Source organism: Cololabis saira, chromosome 21, assembly GCF_033807715.1.
Source record: "Cololabis saira isolate AMF1-May2022 chromosome 21, fColSai1.1, whole genome shotgun sequence".
In the NCBI taxonomy this organism is placed as follows: domain Eukaryota; kingdom Metazoa; phylum Chordata; class Actinopteri; order Beloniformes; family Belonidae; genus Cololabis; species Cololabis saira.
Genome location: NC_084607.1, coordinates 27675619 through 27701123, shown reverse-complemented (window position 1 = coordinate 27701123; position 25505 = coordinate 27675619). Strand labels below are relative to the sequence as shown.

General features: G+C 39.3%; 3 protein-coding genes across 3 annotated transcripts in view; 1 reads left to right on the top strand and 2 right to left on the bottom strand.

Annotated features, from left to right (window-relative positions):
* top3a (DNA topoisomerase III alpha) overlaps positions 1–9042 on the bottom strand; it is a 30339-nt gene extending 21297 nt beyond the window's left edge. The window contains exons 1-10 of the mRNA XM_061712023.1: positions 8579–9042; positions 5134–5193; positions 4970–5043; positions 4814–4889; positions 4543–4651; positions 4277–4420; positions 3972–4142; positions 3772–3872; positions 515–589; positions 240–322 (exon numbers count right to left, since the gene is read on the bottom strand). Coding sequence (XP_061568007.1) covers positions 240–322; positions 515–589; positions 3772–3872; positions 3972–4142; positions 4277–4420; positions 4543–4651; positions 4814–4889; positions 4970–5043; positions 5134–5193; positions 8579–8755 — 1070 coding nt within the window. The 5' untranslated portion in view covers positions 8756–9042. The remainder of the gene's footprint in view (positions 1–239; positions 323–514; positions 590–3771; positions 3873–3971; positions 4143–4276; positions 4421–4542; positions 4652–4813; positions 4890–4969; positions 5044–5133; positions 5194–8578) is intronic.
* A 1744-nt stretch (positions 9043–10786) lies between these two features.
* Positions 10787–20178, top strand: smcr8a (Smith-Magenis syndrome chromosome region, candidate 8a). Its single transcript, XM_061712020.1, has 3 exons — positions 10787–11959; positions 13292–15010; positions 17907–20178. Exons 1-3 carry the CDS (start codon positions 11307–11309, stop codon positions 18361–18363), a joined length of 2829 nt encoding a protein of 942 aa, XP_061568004.1. The 5' UTR covers positions 10787–11306; the 3' UTR covers positions 18364–20178.
* A 2229-nt stretch (positions 20179–22407) lies between these two features.
* bud31 (BUD31 homolog) lies at positions 22408–25470 on the bottom strand. The gene is made up of 4 exons (XM_061711540.1): positions 25275–25470; positions 24159–24281; positions 23090–23256; positions 22408–22977 (listed from the first exon to the last, which is right to left on the bottom strand). The coding sequence occupies exons 1-4, from the start codon at positions 25366–25368 to the stop codon at positions 22927–22929; spliced, it is 435 nt and encodes a 144-aa protein (XP_061567524.1). The 5' UTR covers positions 25369–25470; the 3' UTR covers positions 22408–22926.
* Between the last annotated feature and the right edge of the window lie 35 nt (positions 25471–25505).

Below are 25505 nucleotides of genomic sequence, written 5' to 3'. Positions count from 1 at the left end.
GCCAGATGGTCCTTCACGCACTAAAATAGGAACAAGTTTGAAGTAGTTTGGCAACCTGGTAAACAAAAAATACATTTGACAATTTCAATGGAACCATAAAGCCCCTCAAGATGTGGCTTCATTCCAGCAAACCGACTGAAGCACGTCCAAATGTGCAGAACAGCACTTGAATCTCGGGGAACCGGCGCATGTGTGATCTTTATCTCAAATGATGGTTGTGATGATATTCACACGCTCACCCTTGGGTGTAGAGTTTTTCAGCAATTTTCATGGTCTCTTTGGCACTTATTCTGAGCTTCCGAGATGCCAGTTTCTCCAGTTCCTGCAGGTCAAATAAACACAGAGCAATTTTTACGGTGGACCACAGCAGAAGGATGCCACCTAGTTTCTGTTACGCTATAATTTCAACTGCATTTCCTTCATTTTATAACCCTGAGTTGTGTTTTATGATGCTGATGGTGTGTTATTTGTGTAGCCATGGTCTCATCTTCTCTTTTTCCTTTGATCATCTTACCACAGTGTCCAAAGGCACCGGTCTCCATTTGCTCTTGGGTTTGCTGGTTACTGAGGTGACCGTTGCTATGGGCTCCTAGAAATGGATACATTGATATTCACTTTTCACATTTTAAATCATTTTATTCACACAAGTAAACAACATTTTAGTGCAGTTTCATGTTGGTTGCAGGAGTGGTTATTAAACACATCCGTGCACAACTATTTCAGACACTAGATACACACACAGCTGACAGACCCACACGGCTAAAACTATGAATAAAATATAACTGACCTCAACATCGCTACCGATACGCTGCTGTAAATGTGTTATAATATGAAGACGATTGTCTTTTATTGATAACGTTTCTTTCTCTGTTTACAGTCATTTGTTTGCAGAAGGTGAAAAAATGCAGTATAGACTGAAAAAAAACAACAACAACTGAGAGGTCTGACATGAAACTAAAGATACTCTGAGGCTCTCCTGCTTTTAAAAGGTGGCTCTTCAACAAAAGCGTCTGGAAACCTCCAGAGATGTAAGAACAATGGTTGGAAATGATGAAATGATGAAATAAAAGCTACATGTTGTCATAGCTAAAATGCATCTCAATCTATCAAGTGCATAATTCAACGTAGTCACAAGAAATCTGTACCGGTGAAAAATAGCATCCGGCAACTTGTTGCTTAGAGATCCTTTTGAGTAATAGAGAGAAATGTAAAAAACTTTAAAAAAAAATACACCTCAACTCCTAGCAAGCACACTTGGGTGTATATTAAAAAAGATTTCAGTTTAGGGAGGGGAAAGGGGGTTTTACAGGGAAGTACAGGGAAAGAAGTTTGTACAAAATTATTGTTCAGTCTAAGGAAAAAAAAAAATCTTTAGGGAAAAATGCTGAATCTTTACTAAACATTGTTAAGGGGGTGTTTTGTTTTGAGAGGAGGTATTTCCTCACAATAACACACATTATAGTCTCGGGAATCATGTAAACGCCCTTTAACAGACGTTCATTGGTGAGAACATCTTTGCAGGGTAATGTGGGGACTTTTTAATGGCCTGAACCAGACTTTTAAAACTAAATCAGTTTATCACACACAGTACAGACATCAAGTCACAGGTCAACGGTAACAGCAATGTTTTCATCACAGGGCACAAATAAAGAATATTCTGCTTTATAAAACTAAAATTTAAGTTAGTTTCAGAAGTACGACAACATTCCCAAATCAGCTTGGATGTGCATGATATGGCATTTACATGGCAAACATGTACTCTGATACCACTGAACAAAATACAAAACAAAGTAACAAACACGACCTCGAATATGCCGACGACCTAACAGCAACAAAAGTCTAAGGAGTCCGCAGCAAGGTGGCTTTATGAGTCTTATCCTTCTTTAAACATCTTGAAAACATTTGAAACCTTCAGAGAAGATCTAATTTTAATCATGAACATCAAACCTCTTTCACTTAATTTGAGTAACAAAAAAAACAATAACCCCTTTCTTAACTACTTGTCCATTTATGTACCATAGCTGAGCAGTAATAGAAGACCTGTGACTGAGCCCTGGGGGCCACTGTGGCACACACGCGTGCTCAAAGGTCTGGATACCGTTTACAAAAAGAAAAAAACACCTTATTATTTAGGTCTGTTAAGATAAAAAAAACAAAACAGATATTCTTTCTTTCTTTTGTGTCACATCAATAATCAAATTTTCCATGACTTTCTTCAAAAGAATATATTTTAAGGTACACCTTCTAACACAGTTGATTTTATTTAGATTTCCCAGTGATGTCTTGCAATGACGCTCCTAAGACATCCAGAAAGAATGTGTGGGCCTTCACGAGTCTGGTTACTCCAGACTCGGTCTGGTGCAGTTTCCAGATCCCTGAAACTCCCACATTCATGTGTTTAAACACAAATATGAACGGCATGGGAACATACAGCGACATGCTGCTCAGGCAGGAAGAGACGGCTTCTGAGTCCAAGAGATGAAGATATTTTCGTATGAAATGTGCAAATGAACCTCAGAAAAAAAACAAGAAACCTTGTAAAGAAGCTGGCTGAAAACAGAACAACTGCTCCCAACCAATCTTAAAAAAAAAGGCAGATTTAATTTTACAGCTGCATATGGCAATGAAGATCTTAATTTTTGAAAGTGTCCTGTGGTCTAATGAGATTAAGACTGAGCTGTTTTATGTCTTAAATAATGAGTGGGAGCTTTACAAGTGTGAGAACACCAAACTGTGACGTATGAGGGTGGTGGCGTCATGTGGTGGGGCTACTTTGCTGTAAGACAGGTGCCCGTCACTAAAAAGATGTCATTATGAGAAAGGAAGACTATTGCTATATTGAAGCAACATCTTAAAACATCAGTGAAACAAGTTAAGACTTGGGCAAGGATGGGTCTTAAATGGACAACAGCGCAAAGCACACCTCCTAATTAGTTGGAACGCAACTAAAGGACAACAAAGTGAAGGCAGATGTGCACATTTCCTTAATTCTGAGAAGACGTGCAAGCAAGAAGTCCCACAAACTGGACTCAGTTCCACCAGTTCATACTTACAAAGGGTATGTAAACCATAGACTCTGAAGAAAGTAAACATTTTCTAAAGAACCAGAGGTTTATGTGTACTTTGAGCACATCTGTACAACACCTGTGGCATCTAGCCTGAGTTTGTCTTCCCGCACCAATACCTCACTCTGTGGGAAACAGTGGAAACTTAGTAGTGATAATTACAGGTCTCGTAAGCCTCATCGGCAAACAATACGTGTTCATGGATAACAGGAACAGATTTAGATGACACCTTCTTGCTGACATCAGTGAGTGAAACCACACAAATACACACAAATAATTTAAAGCCGAAGCAACAAATAGGAGATTACAGAACAACAAACTCCCAACGACACTATCACACAATTCATATCAAATTCAAAGCCAATGATACATTTGAAATGCCTTATTATTGTTTGGCATCTTCTATTAAAAATAATATTTATACCCAACACTGAAAATAATAAGAAATATAAAAAGAAAAAGAAAACTATATCAAAAATATATAATCCTTGAAAGAACACTGTACTTGTCACTTGTCCCTGCTAAAGACATATTTAAAATGTGATCTGCACTGTTAGTGCAGGTATTCCCTACATCTAATGTAATAATCTAAAACAGTAAATCAACAAGATGTTTCATGAACGTATTGATTCATAATAACGTCCTAAGAAAGCCAACATAGTCTAGTTTCATAGTGTCACACATCCAGACAGAAACAGGCACATACCTCCATGCAGATCTGGTAGAGCACAAGGCAGCACGTGTGATTAAAGAGACGGTTTCTTTTCCAGCTGAACTCCACGGTTTCCTCCTCAACCTCGTGGAGAACTGGCACAAACACAGACATTGCAGAAAAGGGGTCAATACCTTAAAAACTAGAAGCTGTTGGATGTTTATGACTGTACATGTTTTCTTTTTCTTTCCAACCTTTGATCTTGTAGAAAGTCTCAGGTATGAAAGCTTGGATGGCTTTGAAGCGCTCAACCACAAAGCCCAGAGTGGGAAACTGACAGCTGCCGTATGAGATGAGCTGATTGGCCAGGGACTCTGGGAAGATCTTCTGCAGGCGAAGTGTCTGGAATCGAGTGAAAGATGCACCTGCAGAAGATGAGCACAGGGAATAAACAGATGAACATGACATTTGAGCTATAGCTTATAGTAAACTATTTGCCAGTGACCCATTTTCTGGTGCAGAAAGTGTCTTTTCCAGCTAACACTGAGTGCAGTCTTACCTATCCGTAAATCTAGCTCCTGACGGACATCAACCGCGTCGCTGACGTTCGCATCAGGCTCTATCAGAGTCTCACAAGCTCTCCGAATTGAGCCGGGGGTGATCTCAGAAAACTTTGCTCGAAAGACTTGCAAATTGGGCTTCACTAGAAAAAATATTTGCACAAATGTTAGGCCGTAAGAGTATTCAGTTTGTGCACAAATGTACAAAACAAGCGTTATTCTATAGTCTTAGACAGTCACAGAAATATTTATAACCCTTACGTACCTGCTTTGCAAACATCAATAACTTCAAAGCCGATATTTTCTCCCTCCCTGTCACAATCGGTCCAGATGACCAAAGCCTGGCACTGCCTCGCCTCCTTCTCTAGCGTTCGCTACCGAAGAAAAAACATGAAGAAAACGTGAAAAAAAAAGACCAAACTCAAACTGTCTCATAGAAAATATCATAAAGCCAAAGAATTAATAAAATGAGGAGGGAAATGTATGCAGCTATAGTGTCTTTTTGGTGAGTCCTGCATCACAGGAAGGGAGTGTACCTTTATATTTATCATGTTTTCTGGGCAGTACTTCTCTACTTCTGCATCAAACAGCAGCACAGGATTGCAGCTGTGCCTTTAGAGACAAAAGATACACAGTCAGCTGTCATGATCCTTCTGTGACAATGAATTTTCAAGATATTTTTCTGAACTTACCATTTTTGAAATGGTGCTTTAAACTCTAGACCCAGTAAATGACCCGACACAGACGTCATTGTTACCGTCACATTCTGGATGGAAGCAGAGTCAGAAATACGGGAAAATTAAAAAAAGAAGACAATCAGATGCAGATGCAGATGCAGATTTTAATGTTTGCTTACCTGTCCAAAAAGGTGATATTCATACTCGTAGATTTTATTAAATTTGGACATTCCTTCCCGCTGAAATGGAAAACAATACAATCACTAACACGGCAGAGCAAGTTAGTTCTTCTGAGTTCAGTAAATCAAGTTGTGTCATTTCTGCCTTTGCAAAATTAGAAGATTTATTTTTCTTTTAAGACTATGTCAAAGAGGTTTTACGTTAACTCAGGTGTAACATCAAAGGATTAGTTATGGCGCAGATGTGCTCATTCATATTGCATGCACAGCCACTATGGTGACACAGTTTTCCACTGATTACAGGACAAAGAGTGCTGAGCAAATATAATAACATCAGGACTGTTTATGCAAAATTGAGAGATTTTTCTTTACTGTTTATATGACTGCATGTACAGGGGATTTAAAAAAAACTAAAATGGCTATTAAAGAATGAGACCGAAGCTGGTTCAGTTAACATAAACCCAGTCTCAGTTTGTGTGTACTTCAATCATATTAACCAGTATTACTCAAAAAGCCTTGTTTATGACTTTTGGGATCAACATAGAATGAAATCATTTTGTTAAAGTGGAAGAACAAACTCCCCCCAACTTTTAAATTATGGATTAAGGATCTTGCATGTAATTTGGCCCTGGAGAGAATTCGTTACTCCACAAGAGGGTGTGCCAAGACATTCTATGATATCAGGCAACCTTTCTTAACCTATATAGGAAAAATGGACGCCACTGAGATTGCAGGTGTGTGACACTGACCCTTATATTGTATAATTTACTTATTTGTTATCTGTAATGTTTATTTATATTTATTTATATATCGTTGTTTGTAAGTTGTATTTTTATTTTATTTTTTTAACTTTATTGTCTTTATTTTTATTTTTATCTCTGAATGGTACAATAATTTAGTTGTAGGGATGTGGCTCCGTTGGAGCAAGACACATGGGGGTTATAAGTATTTATCATATTTACTATGTTAATTCTCTTATATGTAATTATTCTGTAAAACTTGAAAAAACAATAAAAAGACCTTGGAAGACCATACAATGAAATCAAAAATATTCACGGACAGCTGAAATGTTTAAAGGGAATCATATTTGGTCAAGTAAGTTGTTCATTTTAAAGAAGCTTAATGTATACAGTTGTCTTGTTTAGATATTGACAAATGGACTAGCTGTTATTGTGGCACAGACTACAGCAGGGTTGCTACCCGTCCCTTAAAATAGGGAATCGTTACTTAATTGGGAATTAAAAGTTGCGTTCCGTATTGAACCAATACAGGCCCATATTATGCTCTTATTTATTAATGTCATAATATACAGGTGAAGGTCGGAACATTTGAATATATTGAAAAACTTAATTCGTAGTAAATTCAACTAAAGGTGAAACAAATATATTATTTCCTAGTACATTCAAAGTGAGATATTTCAAGCCTTTATTTGTTATCATTTTGGTGATTATGGCTCACAGTTTCTGAAAACCCCAAATAAAAAATGTGATGGTTTTATGAAATCAATAAACAATTCGATCATCAAAATTATAACAAATAAAGGTTTAACATATCTTGCTTTGCATGTAAGACTGTGAGACTATGTAATATATTAGTTTTACCCTTTAAGTTGAATTATTGAAATAAATAGTAATAAATGCTAGTATGGTTGGCTGTCTGTACAGTCATGCACTTTAAATAAAAGCATTTTGTTTTTTCATATAAAATAAATACATTTCTATGCAGTTTAGAAGTTTTGGAGACCTCCCTTTTTTTTGGCGCCTGGGATGCTGAAATCGGGGCGTCCCTTATTTCTATTTCTGAAAAGTGGCAACCCTAGACTACAGACTTACTCGATACATGACATCATAAAAGACTGTCCATAAAAGTTGGAGAAAGGGATTGCTTTGAATAAAATAAACTAAATACCTTAAAATTTGTAGATCTAGTTGAGCTAAGGACTTCTCTTATAAGGTATAAGGCATACAACAACCTACTTCCTTACTGCATTCAGGAAATGTTTTCACCCAGAGAAAGGTATGAACTCAGGTGAACTTGTATGTTTAAAAAAATAAAGGTAAGGACAAACTTTAGAAGTAGATGTGTTTCTGTTAAAGGGGTAAACTTGTGGAATAGTCTGCGATGAGCTAAAAATGTGTAGTTCTATCCGCAAATTCAAAAAAATGTTTAAACTTAGGGCAATTGATAAATATAAACTATGACCAAGAGTAGCTTCTCCTGCAAATCCTCTATATCACATGCTTTTGTTGTAATTGATCTCTGTAATACTTTTTATTTTGATTTGTTGTGATGTATTGTAAAAAGGGTAGGCATTATATAACCTACATCTTCAGTCTACACCTTTTTTGGTTCATTTATTTATAGCTTTACTGTGGTGCATGTTTTGATTGACTAATGGACCAAAATAAAACTAACTAACTAACTAAATAAATAACTAACTAGCTTTGTTTGAAAACAAACTGAATATGTTATGATTAAACCTCAGATAAACCTAGACGGCAGACAAGCAGGAACCTCCTAGTGTAGACTAGAGATCAGAGGTGTCAAGTAACGAAGTACAAAATACTTTTGACCTTACTTAAGTAGAAATTTTGGTTATACTTCACTGGAGTAATTATTTTTCAGAGAACTTTTTACTCCTTACATTTTCACGCAATTATCTGTACTTTTTACTCCTTACATTTTAAAAACAGCCTTGTTACTCTATTTCACTTTTTTTTTTAAACTATCCAGTTAAATTGCTCCATCCGGATAGAGTGAATTTGGTTGTGGTTGTTTCAGATGTTCTTGTCCAGTTTTGTTCTTACATCCGTTCCCTCAGATTCCTGCAACTAAACTTGGATGTACATTCCAATAAAGGTTAGGATAAATGATAACATGCCTCTGAAGTTTGACTTTTTGCACCATTACAATACTTATAGGCAACTAGTCATCATATCTCCTGCTCTCTGAAACACATGTTAATGCTCAATAGTACACATATATGGTTCTTTAATATATTTGCATTATACTAAGATGCATTCATTTTCAATGGCTTTTGTCCTTAATGGCTTTTTTCCCCCTTACATTACTTTTACTTTTATACTTTAAGTAGTTTTGAAACCAGTACTTTTATACTTTTACTTGAGTAAAAAACTTGAGTTGATACTTCAACTTCTACAGGAGTATTTTTAAACTCTAGTATCTATACTTCTACCTGTAATGAGTAATGAATGTGAATACTTTTGACACCTCTGATTAAACCTCAGATAAACCTAGAGGGCAGAAAGCAGGAACCTCCTAGAGCAGACTAGAGCTGATTGTAACTGTTGTAGGTTTGTAATGATTGTAACTGTTGTAGGTTTGTAATGATTGTAACTGTTGTAGGTTTGTAATGGTTGTAACTGTTGTAGGTTTGTAATGATTGTAACTGTTGTAGGTTTGTAATGGTTGTCCAGACACTGACCCTCCGGGCTTGTCCCCCCGACATCAGCCCCGCGATGCCCTTGGCCGCGTCGTTCTTCTCGGCCACGCAGAGCACCCGCCGCACCGGCGTCCTGCCCCGGCTCATGGCGCAGCAGCGGCGGCTCGGCCGGATCCCAATCCGCAGCGAGGCTGTCCAGAGCAGGCGGGCTGAGATCATGCCTGGCGGGGCCCCGCCGGAGCCGCTGCGAGGGGCCGCTCCGCTAGCATCCTAGTTGCCGGGACCGCAATGACCACGTTATCCGCTCCCGGAAAGTTTTCAAACAGCTACAAAAGACTGTCACCGGTTGAATAACGTACCTCCTAATAAATGAGATAGTGTCGAATAGGGACAGGTAATTAAAATGTGTGTAAAGTGGTTTATAAAGGACTATGACAGGAACAGCACCGGGCTCTGACACGTTAGCATAGTTAGCTCTGTTTACAAAATCCGCGCCGGTGGCGAAAACTGCCGTAAACGAAGTCGTTAAACTGTCGTAAAGTCTTGGACCCGACTTTTTCATAAAAAATAAAGATGCTATTATTATTAAACATGTACAGGACTGTCTCAGAAAATTAGAATATTGTGATAAAGTTCTTTATTTTCTGTAATGCAATTAAAAAAACAAAAATGTCATACATTCTGGATTCATTACAAATCAACTGAAATATTGCAAGCCTTTTATTATTTTAATATTGCTGATTATGGTTTACAGTTTAAGATTAAGATTCCCAGAATATTCTAATTTTTTGAGATAGGATATTTGAGTTTTCTTAAGCTGTAAACCATGATCAGCAATATTAAAATAATAAAAGGCCTGCTATATTTCAGTTGATTTGTAATGAATCCAGAATGTATGACATTTTGCATTACAGAAAATAAAGGACTTTATCACAATATTCAAATTTTCTGAGACAGTCCTGTACATCCAAAATTATATACGTATTGTTTATTTGTATTAGAGTTTTGTTAGTATTAATCTGAAATAACGAAAATTGGCATATTTCAAATATAATGTAATATTACATGATAGTAAAAAAGGAAAAAATACTCTTTAAATCAGAATTGTAATTATTATTATAATTGCTATTAAATTAAAGCAGAATTAATCCAAGCGAGAGACCATTTAACTGTACCAATGCGGATAGAAATCGATTCGTTCGACAAAAGTATGTCTGAACAACTCCTGGTTGGGTTTTTTAAGCATCACATTTTTTTTCATTCAACTGACAAATAATTGAGCTGGCAAGCCAATTATTCGCCAAATCAACTTTGAACTGGGTAGCTTTTCATTCATTCATTTTCGATGTGCTCCAGAACTAACGTTTTTGTTGTTTTTTTATTTTTGTTTGTTTGTTTGGTTGTTTTGTTTTGTTTTTTGTCTTCAAAACAATTGCACAGTGTATTGTGGTTATTCTCAATTGTTAACAAAATCTTTTCTTTTTTTTGGTCAAAGCAAATTGAGAGGAGTGTGGAGCATACACAGAACATTTTTGTGCCAGAGAAGTTTATTACAATCCCATTATCCCGTTCTTACTAAAGGTTCTTGGGATTTTATTTTAATTAATTTTATTTTATTTCATGTTTTTGTTGCAACAGCAACCATGGAGGGTTTACTATCTAAAAATGACTTTTTGTCATTTTTGACCAAATGTAATTCCAAAGCCATATATAATCTTTCATATCATATTGACATTAAAAGGTATACTATATACTGTGTATAATTACATTGACATTATATATATATATATGTATATATGCATGTATGTATGTATGTATGTATATATATATGTATGTATGTATGTATGTATGTATGTATGTATGTATGTATGTATGTATGTATGTATATATATATATATATATATATACACTGTATATATATATATACTGTATATATATGTGTGTGTGTGTATATGTATATATTCATATAATATACGTATATGTATGTATGAAAAGATAATAAACTCCCTGTTTAATTTAAAAATCATCAATTTCATACCAATTTTCTTTTCTTTCATGTAAAGAAAAACTGAAAATCTTTACAGTATAAATTGCAATCACACAAAAAATATAAATATACATAATCTTCAAAAGTGAAGTCTTTTACATAGATGTTCTAAAAACTGTTTTTTTGTTGTTGTTTTAATCATTAAACCCTAGTTGTGTGTTTTATTTGGAGTGTCTGAGTGGGAGGAGCGTCGGTCACGTGACCAGGCAGCGTCCAGCTGGGTAAACATGGCGTCTGTCTCCGCCAGTGGATGAAGCTCCTGTAGTCGGTGTTTCTGTGTTAGTAATACCCCGTACTCCAGCCCTCGGCGACATGCCGGACTCCTGGCGGGGGCTTAGGACGAGGACGGAGCTGTTTACTGATGCTGCTTCACCCCCAGGCCGGTGCTGAGGTGGACGGTGCGATGCCTGCTCGGACGCCGCGACCAGCGCTGCATAATTGCTTTTGTTAACTGAGGACTGACTTGTATCTTTTTCGAGTTGTTTTTTTTAAGACGAATACTAATGACCCCATACTGTCATCTGTGGATCAGAGGTGCACAGATTATTTTTGTGCCCATTTTACTGTCGAAGGCTGCCTTTGATGAATTATGTAAATCCACCGGTTTCTGTAGTCCGCTCCTTCTACAGTAACAGAGCAGTCAGAACAGTGTAACAGCATAATGACCTATAGGACTGGACTGGATGTGACTGCTCCTCGCTGCTTTACTCTGACAGCTTTTCTATGACCGTGACTGCTGCTGCTGCTGCTCATGCCTTGCTCAGCAACACCACTATGATCGGCTCCCCGGATGTGGTAGCTTTCACTAAAGAGGATGAGTATGGGGAATCAAATCCAGACCCGTGTGGGCTCCCAGAGGAGTTCTCGGTCCCCCTCTATCCGCTGGCAGACTCTAATCCTTGGGCAAAAACCTCTTACGCCAAATTCACCAAAGACTTCATCCTCATATCTGAGTTCTCTGAGCAGGTCGGCCCTCAGCCTCTTCTCACCATCCCCGATGATCCTAAAGTCTGTGGGACCTTTGACCTTAACTACTTCTCCCTGCGGATCATGTCGGTGGACTACCAGGCCTCCTTCGTGGGCCACACGCCCGGCAGCGGCTATCCAAGGCTTAGTTTTGTGGAGGACTCGAGGGTTGTCCTGGGAGACTCAAAGGAGGGGGCCTTCGCCTATGTTCATCACCTCACCCTGTACGACCTGGAGGCCAGGGGCTTCGTGCGGCCGTTCTGCATGGCGTACATTGCAGCAGATGAGAGGAAGATCATGCTACAGTTTCAAGAGCTCTCCCTCCGCTTCTCGCAGGCCTCTGAGTGCATGAAGGCTGGAAACAGGAGAGCGTTCGCCAAGGAACTCCAGAGGAAGCTGCAGGACCTCGAGTAAGAACATCAGCTCAAAGCATTTTACTTGAGTTCCTGTGTGGGATCTTGTTATGTTAAGGTTTGCAGTTAAAAATGTTAAGTCGTGAAGATACACCCTCTAAGGAGAATGTGCAGCTTTCACAAATTTCATGTTTATATAAAAACAGAATGCAAAAATTTGCAAATCTCATAAACCAAGATTTTATTGACAGGACAACAAAACAAAAAATCAATCCAGTGCTGAAAGTGAGAAATTTGATCGCTTCATGAAATATATTGGCTCCTTTTCAATTTGATGGCAAGAAAAGGGCTGTACTAAAATTAAACAATCAAAGGAGCATCAGCATCAGACCAGGACCACGATTGGGCCTGAAAAGAGCCTTTTCAAAGAGGCAGCAGTTCACCAATCTGTGAAGAACTATCCAAAAAAGTGTAAAACAATTTCCGAATAATGTATCTTGGCATAAACTTGATAATAACTTGATGATCTCATCATCTTCAGCACAAATTATTGTTAAAAGATTCTCAAAATCTCTGTATGTCATGGATGAGGCCCAAAAACCAGTATTGAGTGCTCGTGATCTTGAAGCCTTCAGGCAGCATTGCATTAAAAACAGACATGAAATCACTGCATGGGCTCGGTGTCTAGAAACATTAGTAACTGTGGCATCCATGAATGCATGTCAAAGCTTTTACATGCAAAGAAGATTTTATATGTGAACCTGACCCAGAAATGTGTACGGTATATACCGGACTGTCTCAAAAAATTAGAATATTGTGATAAAGTTCTTTATTTTCTGTAATGCAATAAAAAAAAAAAAATGTCATACATTCTTTACAGTTATTCATACAGTTTAAGATTAAGATTCCCAGAATATTCAAATTTTTTGAGATAGGATATTTGAGTTTTCTTAAGCTGTAAGCCATGATCAGCAATATTAAAATAATAAAAGGCTTGCAATATTTCAGTTGATTTGTAATGAATCCAGAATTTATGACGTTTTTGTAATTGCATTACAGAAAATCACAATATTCAAATTTTCTGAGACAGTCCTGCAAATATATGTATATAATATATAAATACTGCAAACTGCATCTTACACAGAAATGCAACAACATGCGCTCACTATGACTTTATCTGGTTCTCAAGATAGTAAATTTTCTCTTTTTAAATGCAATATGTTTTCTGTGTTCTATTGTGAGTAAAATAGGGGTTATGGGGTTTATCAATCGTCGCAGACTGTTTTTGATTTACATTGAACAGTTTCTCATTCTGCGTCAAACTGCCGCACGTGAATCACAGTTGGAGTTATTGCATGTGTATGACTGAGCATGTTGTGTCGTCCCCAGGTACACCCACTCCGTCCTGCAGAGGGAGGAGGGCCTGCAGAGGGAGGCGGGGCCACAGTGCATGTACTCTGCGTATGCCGTGGAGAAGGCCAACGAGCTGGCTAACGTAGAAAAGAGCATTTTTGAACATAGAGACCTGCTGAAACAGATCAGCTCGTACCACCGCCGCCAGCGCCGGGACCCTCACGCCGTCTCCTGCCAGAAGTGCATGACTGAGTGTTTGAGCGAGTGCGAGGAGCTTTTAGACAAGTACGCCAATTTTGCCCACCCTTGTAGTTATAGTGACAAGGTTCGGTCAGAAAACGACAAAGGTGGAGAAGAGGGAGATGAGGAGGAAGACGAGGGTGTGAAACGCAGGCCGTCCTACACGCCGCAGCTGATCAAGGCCAAGTCTGCCAAGTGTTTCGACAAGCGTCTGAAGACCATGACGGAGCTGTGCGAAAGGACTTTCTACGAGGCCACGGTGGGAATACTGAGAGAAACGGAGAGGAGTTTCCGGGGCGACCTGTGTTACTTGCACACACGCCGCCTGGACAAAGCTCTGCGCCGGAAACAGAGCGTTGTCAACTTCTTGTTTGAGGAGGAGCTGGAGAACAATGACAGCGAGGGCGAAGCGGGAACACTAAGACCGTTCTGTGCTGTGAACCACACCGTAGACAACCACGTAAAACTGAACCCACCTCATATCGTGCTCGGACCAGAACCGTGTGAGCTGAGTGCTCCCCAACCCCCACGTACGCTGGACAAGGGGGAGTTTGGGGACCACCATCTGGTGTCTTCTGCCTCAGACCAGACCCCGGAGACGCAGGAGAGCTCCGAGGCGACCAAAGGCAGCTTCAGCAGCGACAAGAGCGGCATGGATCAAGCAGATAAGCAAGACAGTCTGGCCAGCATGAAGTCAGAAGGTCCGGATCCTGATTTTGACCTGACCCCCGACCCCGACCACAACACTGACATGGAGAAAGAGACCAGCAGCGATGAAAATGAGACCACGGCAGGGGAGGACGAGGCCGACAACGGAGGGGACCAGACCCCTCTGTCACTACTGGAAGTGGCGTCTGAGCTGGAGGCTTGTAAGGAGGATGAGTGTGAGGCAGTAAACCCGTCAGAGATGCTGGTTCCCATCGACACCACATGCTGCATTGCCCAGGAGGGTTTCCTTTACGACACATCTGCTCCTCATATCGTGCCTTGCCTGCAACAGAACTCCAACCCGCAACTTTGCAGAATCCCGGTGGTCAATCAGGAGCCACAAGCCCTCCTTCCCCTGCAGGACGACTACACTGTGGGTTCTCCAAGCTCAAAGAGTCCTCCGGTCGGGCTGGAGCTTCCCGTGGGGCTCGCCGGAGACACGGTCTCCCGTATTTCCGTGGAGGACGGGTCCGACTGCACCATGAGCGCTTCCACCGGGTCTGATCGGGCCGCCTCACCCCTCGGCTACGGCGGGGTGCTGACCCTCCGCCAGAGGAAGAAGGCGGGTCAGGGCGCCCTGAGGTTCGTGCGCCAGTATCCCTTCGCCCTGCAGGCGCTGTGGTGCCTGCTGAGCGGCAGAACTCTGGTGGTGCTCGGGGCTGAAGAGTCCCGGGTCCGCCGCCTGGTGTCGGCTCTGGCTCTGTTTGTCCCGGCTCCTGGGAAGTGTGGGGAGCGGGTTCAAGCCTGGCTGTCGTGTCCTTTCACCCTCTCTGACCTGCATAGGTGGAAACTCATCGGATTGCAAAGGTAGGCGAGAGCGAATAAAGAATGTAATCATTGAAACACTGAATTTGATACCATTTTTGTTTAATATATAGATGCTGTTAACATTGTAACTCCTGTCGCAGCTTAGTACACTGTTGTTATTTCTGTCTTTTTAGTGAGTCCTCCCTGCAAACACAGGAGAGATCTTTTCATTTAAACAGCCATTTTCCCTTCACATTGAGATTTTTTTTACATTTTAATTAATCAGTTTGGCTTTATAATTTTATCTACTCAACTTTCAGCCTATTTTATCATCTTAAACAGGACAGGAAGAGCCATTTACTGTTAAATGCACCTCAGAGTGCATTTGTCATATGTCATTTCTATTCAGACATGTGTCGAACAAGTAATCCTTCCAGCATGTGCTGAACAGCAGCGTTATGGCTGTTGACAACAGGTATTAGTTCTGTTAGTCACAACATCGGGTTGTTTTCATGACTGGAAATGCTGCAGGTGAGACACTAAACACAAAGACCAAATGTGACAAATCAAAACATGGGATCTCTTCCTCATTTCATCTTTGCTTCCTTCATGTGGAGAACCTGCTGACAAATATGTGTGTTTACATTTAGGATCATTTACAGCCCACTGTTGTGTGCTTTACAAGCACACCAGGCTAATTCTTGTCTTACTGGTTTGATCTGCTGTTCTCCTCCACACATTGATGAAGGAACATATTATAACATGAAAGCAAATACAACATATGAGAGATTTAAATTAAAAGAACTACTTAAACACAATGATGAGCAGCAGAAAAGAAATGTAGCTAATTTATTTTTAGTGTTCATGCTTGCAAAAGATTAAACAAAATATGATAGATCCTGAAGAGGAAAGAAATGAGAGTGCCAACTTAAAGAGTTGTAGAATGTGGTGTAAATTGTAAACAGTAATCTTTCATACTTTATAATCTTCAAAGTCAATACTATTTGCCTGGATGGAGGTTTTGCGGGCTGTAAATCAATAACCTATTTCATGAAGTCACCTGGACTGTTCTCAGTCGGTGATTAAGTGAAATTCAGAAGCTCGTGAAATGTTTTGCTCTTCTGAATAATCCTGTGTTGTTAACAACCAATAGCTCCTATCAATACTGTAAAAACACAGATGTATTTACAAATATTTTAAGCTCTTGGCTTTTCTACTAATGGAAGCAAAATGAATAAAAGTGTGAATAATCATCTCTTTTGACAACAGTGTCTTTAAGTTTGAAAGGAGTTTGGACCATAAGTTTAAAATGACAGAGAAAAGACGTTGCGTTAAATAAAACCCTGACGTTTCTCAGGCTTGACGGGACATTTAAGTCTAGAGAGCCAGTTTGCTGCTTGATGATCTACAATCTATCAACATGATGTTTATAGAGTTTAGGTTAATCATCTGCCAGCAGCTTCTGTGTGTCTGCAATCAATCAAGTCCAACCATTTATTAAATTTGGAGCATAAAAGCAGTAGGAGATGTTGACATAGCTAGAGGGAGACTGAAGTGATATAAAAAGTTTATAAACCCTTTTGCCTCTACTGGTTTTCCGAATGAATTTGCCTTAAAATGCATTGAGGTATTCATCTAAGTCAGACTCACAGACAAACGCGTTTAACCTGATAACACACAAACAATTACTTCTAATATATATTTATTGTGCTGGAGGAAAAAGATAAGTGAGCCCCTTAAGTACCGGTAATTACTTTAGTAAGAGCTAGTTGGAGTTAGATGCACCTGCTGATCCGATGCTTTTCTTCCGGGAAGATGACTCAGATAACAATCCAGATGCTCAGTAAGCTACAGAATAACCTTAAAGTAGCAGCTAGAGATGAAAACATCACTAGAACTGCCAGACATCTCTGTTCGTGGGTTTGCCATCCGTCACTGAACAGGCAGGTGTTCATGGAGGAAGATAATTTTATCCAAAGAAACATAGCTGATGTTTTACAAACAGCCCATTATCAATCTGCAGTGCTGCCTAGACGATGTTTAGCATTGTGAATGTTTAATGCAGGGGTGTCAAACTAATTTTGCTTGGCGGGCCGGATTTGACCAATTTATTTTTTATATTTCGCTTTTTTATAGGAAATTTAATTAAAAGCAAAATCTTTGTTATTACATCCGAGTGTTTCTTTGTGATTTAGAGATTTTTCCAGTACAATTAAGTGTATTTATTTTTAAAAATTGGTGCGGATATTTACGCCAGTGTGCCGAAAAAGTCAGGACTTTTTTAACTGTTTTACTTTGTCACTATCCTCGTATTCAAAACGGAAATTATCCGAATAAATATCTTCTATCATCTTTTTTAGCAGTGATATTTTTCCTGCGAAAATATATAATAGTAGTCAGTTAATAAAAATAAACGACCGTCTACAAAGAAATAAAATCGGCAAATGCATTCTAGAAAACTAAAAAAAGGTCAAACTGCTCTCTTTGTGGAATAACGATGGATTTGTAGAAGAAATATATTATCGGATATGCTGCGATTCATGGTAATTATTTATGCCTTCCTTTTTAGTAAATTAACATTTCAGTTTTTTGCGTTGGAAACTTCTCGTGGGCTGCATGAAAATCTCTCTCGGGCCGCAGGCGGCCTGCGGGCCGCACATTTGACACCCCTGGTTTAATGGGTTTGTTCAACTAAGACACTAAAAATCTAAGTTGTTTCTGTGTTTATCAGCTTCACCACATTGTGTTTGTTTATTAATGTGACTTAGATGAAGATCAGATCAAATTTCATAGCAAATTAATGCAAAAACCCAGTCAATTCCAAGGGGGGCATGTGGTTTTTCTTGCCACTGGAATGGGACCTAACTAGAGCCCTGAGGGACTCCACATGACAGAACCCGTTCATGTCTCCGATTAGATCTGCAAGTTTATTTACCGGTGGTTCTGTTTCCTACAGAGTTGCATCTCCCGTGGGCTCCAGCATGCTCAACTCGCTGTCCCGCTACAGTCGCTACATCTCCATTCTGGATGCTGACCAGAAGACCCTGCGCTGCCCGCCGTATCGCGGCCAACTCCTCGCCAACGTAGCCGACCACCGCACCTACATCCGCCGCGGCTCCACCTACTTCCTCCACGTCCAGAGCACGCTCTGTCACCTGGCGGCCAGGGCCTTCCTGTTCACCTTCACTCACCACCTCCATGTGCCGGTGAGCTCCACGGAGGGGCCGGGCGTCGTCGAGGGCAGACGCCAGTGCTTCCTGCAGGAGCAGCTGGGGCTGGACGAGGAGGACAGCCAGATACTTCTTTACCTCAGCCAGCTCGTCACACAGCACTACCTGCAGCCCACCAGCAGCAGCACTGCAGCCCCTTCGTTTAGTTTCAACTACACAACCAGCGTTTTATACAAAATCTAATACTAAACCAAGAGCAAGATTACTACTTACTACATTTTAGCAAAAAAAAAAAAAAAAAATCATCAGTGGCACTTTGGTTTTTAGCGGACCAAAAGTGATCTTAATAAGGTCTATTTAGTTTTGCACTGGTTATCGTTTCCTTTGTCTGCCTTGCTGTTTTTTCTCTTTTTTTTTTAAATCTCTGCTCTTGCGCTTTCCTCCTGCTGTAGGGACACGGACGCAGACCGAGCTCTGAATGTCTTAGACGGGTTGACTTGTCTGATCCGCTGCTTGTTGACACTTAGAGGTACACATAACAGAAACATAACAGAACAGATGAAGATCTGCTTCAGTTGTTGTTCTTTGAATAGATTTTTCCCACTTTTAAAGAAAAGAAAAGGAAAATAAGTCCCTTCCACTGGTGTATGCCAGTCCACGAGTCTGTGTGTGCTGGTTTGACTTCAGCCATCTTACTCACAGGTTCTGTCTCGGCCGTGCATTAACACCTCGTCACTCAAAATCCTGCAAACGTCACGTAAACATGTTTTTCAGCACGGCTGAAACAAACTCATGCTTGCTGACATTTGCTTTCTGTTGAGAACAGACTCCATGAAAGTCACGGTTTAGCGCCACGTAGGTTTGTTACAGCTGGTTTTGTGACTTGCCTCCCTCTTTGACAACAAACTTCCATCTGTCTCCCTGAAGTCTGTCCATTTTTATGTATTTGTTTCACTGTTACTCACATTCCCGGCACATACTCTCACATAGGCAGAGGATCCTCCTTCTCGCTCCAAGTAGTGCCACAAGATTTGGATTTTAAGGATGTAGGTTCCTTAGTGACACGTAAAACATCCCCACAGGTCTCATGCGAAGAATGCTTTTCCAGACACTTAATATTATCATGCACATCCTCATCCCTGTTGGGGGCCAGCAGTAACTGGAACCCGTCACTGCTGCTGGGAGCTCTGCTGGGTGTCACTCGTAAGGTCATGAAGATTTTAAAGCTACTTAACTTAAATGTATTGAATTTCATTGTCGTCTTAGAGTCGTGTGGGAGTGTTGTGGTGTCTGCATGAGACAGTCTTGTGCCAGGGTGATCACCGTGTTGATAATGTTTCGGTTTCGGTATATAAACTGACTTTTTTTTTTTAGACGACGATGCTCTTATGATGAAAATATTTTATTTCCTGTGCCATCGAAAGCCTAAGTTTTATTTAGGATGGCTGCCTTTTTGTGTTATTTAATAAACCTTTGCTGGTTTCGTGTTACGGACAATCCCTTGTTCTGTATTTAATGTTTGCGAAATGGGAAAAAAAAGAAGGAAAAAGATGCGATCAAAACACTCAGCACGTATAATTGGATTGCTGCTCTAGTTTTATGTTAAGTTTCGTCTTGAAACAAACAAGAAGGATTTTGTCTTTAGATTTTACTGTTTTTAATTCCGTTTTTACAGTGTGTTTCTGTAGGATGGTACCTGCTGTACCTGCTCGGCCAGAGTTTTATTGTGAAAGATCAAAGTTAGATCACGAACAATGCGGTTTTCAACTATTAACAGTAACCGTAGCCATTTTAATTCAATTCGATGTACCGTTTCAGTTAAATGCAATTGGGGCTTTGTGGATATTGTTGAAGCATGTAATGTCTTTTTAATTGTATCAGCAACTTTTCTGTAGCTCTTCTAATGCAAGCAGCTGAATGTAATCTGAAAAAGCCATACCACAGTGTGCTTAACATGTTGTCACCCAGTGTCCTTACGTTGCGTTATCATGTCTACATTTTTTATCTCATCGTCAGGGTGCTGTGCTCACCTCAGCCCTGTCGATGGTTTTAATAAAGCACGATGTGAATGTCCCGACGCGTGTGTTCATTTATTTTCGCCCGGCAACCCACAAGTCACCGTTAAACATGAAATATACAGCCTTTGCCTGCGTGACTGTTTGAGGTGTCATGAATAATAAATGTTCATCTGTGAGCACTCTAATCTAATTGGCCCTCTGGAGCAGCAGAGGGGAAGGTGGCGGGAACTCAGCGTGTAACTTGTGAGATGATATAAACAGAATTTCCTCAGCCTGCAATACTTAAAAACTGAAGAAGAGTCTCCATCCTTTGTGGGAAATGTACCACGGGAGCGGGAGGTGGCTGCTCTGCAGCAGCAGCAGAAATGCATCAGATCACCTCAGAGATCGTGTGTCTGCCGGTATGGGTGCACTGATCTCATCTGTGATGTCACTGGAGAAGGTCAGGCCAGTCGGGAGGATCTTGCACAGCAGCACTGGTTTATGCAACACTGGAGTAACTGAGCACCCCCAGGCAGCAATTCTGAAACCATTTATTTTAAAGATATTATTAAAAAAAAGTATTTTATGAAAGGATAACGATCATGTAAAGTCATTTAAACCGTAATATCAACTCTTAGGGTCCTGATCTAAAGTTTATATACTCTTAAATGTTCAACAGTTACACAGACACCAGGTGACACTCAGATTGAAGTGGATGATTTTCCTCAACCGTACCCTTTGAAATTGTAAGTACTGTCTACCGGTATCTATAAATCGTGAGTCTGGTGTACTCTGAAGTGCATTGACTGACCTGTATAGATCCGGAACCTAAAACAACTTTCTTAAGACCCTTAAAATAGCTCAACTTCAAAAAGATAGAAGAATATAAAAAGATATTCAAAGTGTTGAAAAATGCAATTCTGCACTAGTTCTGACGGGGTGAAACATCAAGACATTGATGGCAAAGCAAATTCAGGTCAACAAAATATATACATATAAATATATATATATATATATATATATATATATATATATATACACACACACATTACACAGTACACAGTACAGACCAAAAGTTTGGACACACTTCCCCATTTGTGTGAATGAGAAGGTGTGTCCAAACTTTTGGTCGGTATTGTATATCCATGAGATATTCAAGAGCAATGAAGGCTGTTGGATTATTATTTATTCTATCTATTATTTAAAAAAAAGAAAAAGAACTCCATGATCAAGCTGTTTCTGGAGTGAGAAGACCAAAACAGAACCTTACAGTCACTAGAACTGTGATGTTGGAGAGCCAACCAACCCCATGTCCATTACGAAGCGTGCTGGTGGTCCGTGATGTGAGAGCTCTGAAGACACAGGGAGGTTGAATGAAAACTAAGGACATGCCATCAAAAAATACTGGCAGACAATTTGGATTCTCTTAGCACAAAATCAGAACCAAAAGACAAGAATGTTGTGGAGGTTTGCAACGCTGGACGGCCATGCACATCCTTAACAGTGATTAAACGGGGAGGGTCTCCAGACAGGAGCTTCAACTTAGCCAAGTTTTATATTTTCACATTCTGAACTTATAGATGACAGTAACTTAAGTCACCAAAAACAGGTTGAAACATTTTTGTTTTATAACCGTTTTTCAGTTTCTGTAGTAAACCCATTCATGACACACGTTTACCATATTTTTTTTTTTATTTTCTACTTGCAGTCACAAAGTTTTAGTTCAAGTGGAAAAAAATGTTCATCAAAATATGAAAACATAAAATGGTTTGTCACATCCAAACTTAAACTCTCTTGTATAATTGTGCTATTTTGAGTGATTTTTTTAATATCTCAGCACAGATAAATGTGATGAAATGTAAACTGCAAAGTATGCAACATACACTTAACAGTTCATATTAGACTTCTCAAACTTCATGCTTTGTTCAGTAAATCAGGCTACTTTTACACCTCTGAACCTTCTGTAAAAGTGGCCATTAGATAATCATGCTCAGTTTTTCTTACTTTTAACAATAATCAAAATCAAAAAAGGATGAAATTCTGAGGTGAGAGTTCAAGCTGTGTCAGAATGAGCATCTAAACATGTCACTACCTCCGTGGTGTAGAGAACAGAAATATGTGGACATAGATGAGGTTTTAAGGCTTTTAGTGACATGTTCTGCTACAAGAAACTTGTTTCCTGTCGACATTGGTGAATAGCAGGCTTTTTAATTCAAACATTAGTATTAGGCAAAAAGAAAAGAACTAGATATTTTATTTGAAAAGACTAAAAACCCAAGACAGCAAGTGCTTCTGAAATGTTTTATTTAAAATTATACCAAACAACAAAGATGAAGTACTAAATATTTAAAGCAATGACAAAAAAAGAAAAAAAAGGCAATTTCATTTTCAACCCACTTTGAATGAAAGAAATTTAAAAAAAAAAACCTTCACAGTGGGTCCGACGTACTGGAATGACAGACGTGATCCAAAAACAACTCATCTTAAAACAGTTTCCTTGAACTTTAAAACCAAGTTGGAGTTAGTTGTGACCAAAATAAACACATGGCAAAACTAAGGTTAGGACACATGGCCCCCTCTGTGAATACTCTGTTACTGTCCTGTGTTTAAAAGAACAGAAAATTAAAAACGTTGATCCCTCATAGGGGCAGCTGAGAATGATGATAAAGAAATGTTTCTGATGTAGATGAGGAAATAAAAGAGTTGCTTTAGGATTCCAGTAGAGACTACTGGTTAAGCCCATATGTCAAAAAACAAAACCACAAAAAGAAAAAAAAAACCAAGAAGTCCAAAAACTGGCTGCAGATTAGCCAGAACATCCTCTGCACCCACAGTGGGTACATTCAATGATCCTTCCCTGCAGAGAAGAACAATCTTATTTTGATACAGGCTCAAAAGACTTCCTAATATAAACATAATTTGAAAACAGGTTAGAAAAATTAGTGAGAACTGCAAGAATTCTGACTTACGACTTCCAGCTTGCTCTTTGGGACTCTGCAGATGCAGTTAGTCCCAAAGTTGGTGTCTCGTGTTTGAATGCAACGCAGGCAGCACAGATTCTCGTAGCCCTGCTTCTTCCACTTGGCAATCAGGTTCTTGTCTGCATAGCCTTCCTTTATACAGTACTCGTACAGCTCTGCCATTAAACAGACAAACACGGAATTGGCATCAACCTCAACAGTCTTGAGTAATGTGCCCCAACAAGAATGGAAAGGGGACAAAAATCTATTCATTTGTTGAATTGAATAATATGGATAAATCTATATAACTAAGCTTAGCACAAAAATAAGGTGGTTCTTCCACACGCCACTAAGGCTCCCGTTTGTTAAATGGATCAATTGTTAAATTGCCAATGTTGTTTCTTCGAACTTAAAATCATCCAATTCACCAAACACAGACCAAAAAAAAAAAAGAAAGTAAAAGTTGTTTGGCATTGGCAGGGAAGATTTAGCAAATTTTTCAAGGGTGCAACCGACATACTCAGGTCTTTAGATTGTCCCTTATTCATCCCTCAGTGGGGAAATTCGCTTTGTGCAGCAGTAAACAACACACATAGGATAAAAAAAGTAAAAAATATAAAAACAGTGGAATGAAAATAAAGGTAGTGCAGTACGAGAAAGAAACAAAAAGGGCAGTTCTTCTGCTCATCCTTAGAAATATGGCACCATTTGAAAAGGAAATAAAAAGACTTTCCACCAGTATATTTATTGCCAAGAAGTATTGTTACAACAAATAAATAATCAACCAAACACAAATGTCCTTACTTTTTGTGCTAAGTTTAGTATTTGACAAATAAAGGCTATGAAATATAATTAAATGAATGTGTTCTTAAATGTGGAGAAATTAAATATTTTCTCTCCTTATTACAAAGTTATTATAGACTGATGATAAACATCAGGTCACTAAAAACTTTTTAAGTGTGTCTTACAGACACAGACATCAAAAACATAAAACCTACAATTAATGTATATGCAGATGAGAACAGATGAAAGACACAATTTAAAAGGATATTTAGAGCCACTGAGCTGTTTTATTTACCTCTGCTGATGGCTTTCCTTTTGTAGAAGAGGTCGTAAATGTATCGACTCCGCTGATGGTGCAGCCTGAAAATTGGCCAAAGGGACTCAACTTTCCTTTTTCCTTCATGAGGCTCTGTTTCAGCTGAGACACAAAGTGGGGGGGTAGGAAAATTAAAATTGGGTAGCAGATATTAATACAAGTGGTACAAATTATGGTGTGAAACACAATAAGGTTAGTGGAATCACATATGACGCAATATAGTTATAGATATTAGTGGTGGGGGGGAAAAAATCGATATTGCAATATATTGTTGCGCTCTCTGTTGCAATAAATAATCGATAACTGACAGCAAATATCGATATTTTATTACAACACACATAATGGATTTACGCGGTTGTCACCGCACTATTGTTCGGAATGCACTTAAATTATTCCAGCTGTTCATAGTTTACATTTACAAGCCTAGGAGGCAGCGAGGAAATATACAAATGCACTTTCTTTGTACATTGTATGAAGTTTTGGCATTAAATAAATGCAAAACTACAGACGTTTTCCTTTTTATGGGATTTTTTATCTTTTTCAGTCACATATATCGTTGATGAAATTTCTTACAATATATCAAATATCGTAGATATCGTGATATTATCGTTATCGTGGGCCACATATCGCCACAGCATTGAAACTTGAGTTACTCGTATCGTCCCACCCTAATAGATATTAACTTGCTCTACCTGTCATAATATTAAATCTTGAGGTCTGGGTCTGAATTTAAAAAGACGTTGAGATGGCTTTGGCCATCTTTTCAACACTTTTGACCAGTATTTTATAGTAAACTACAATAAACCTGAACATAGTGTGATTACATTTCCTTTTACATCAAACTGCGTGACTCATCGCAGTTATGAGGACACGATGCTCTCGCATGTAAATAGCAGATCCATACAGCTGAATACAGCCTCGTTATTTAACTTGCGTTTTGCTCATGGGAGTTTCAACATAATTGCATGTGTGTGTGCACACTTTTTAAGACGTTTCCCCGGTGTAAAACCGTGTTAGTCCAAACATGTAGACATGAAGTGACGGGTGAGTTTGAGCCGCTACTCGACCAAACCGAGCTGACTAACTACGACCTACCTTCTCTCATCTTCTGATCCAGCTCGTCCAGAGTGGGCTCAATCAGCTCCCAACCGTCTGGAGGGGGCTTTCGACTCCTCTTTACTTTCGGCATTTTTGCTCCGCTTCGTAAAAATCGTAACAAAGGACGAGCTAAGGCTGTCGGTGTATGGTGTTTATGCGCTGCTCCTCCGACGCGCAAATATGACGTCAAATGTTCGCGTCTCCCGACCTACGTCACTACCTCAACAG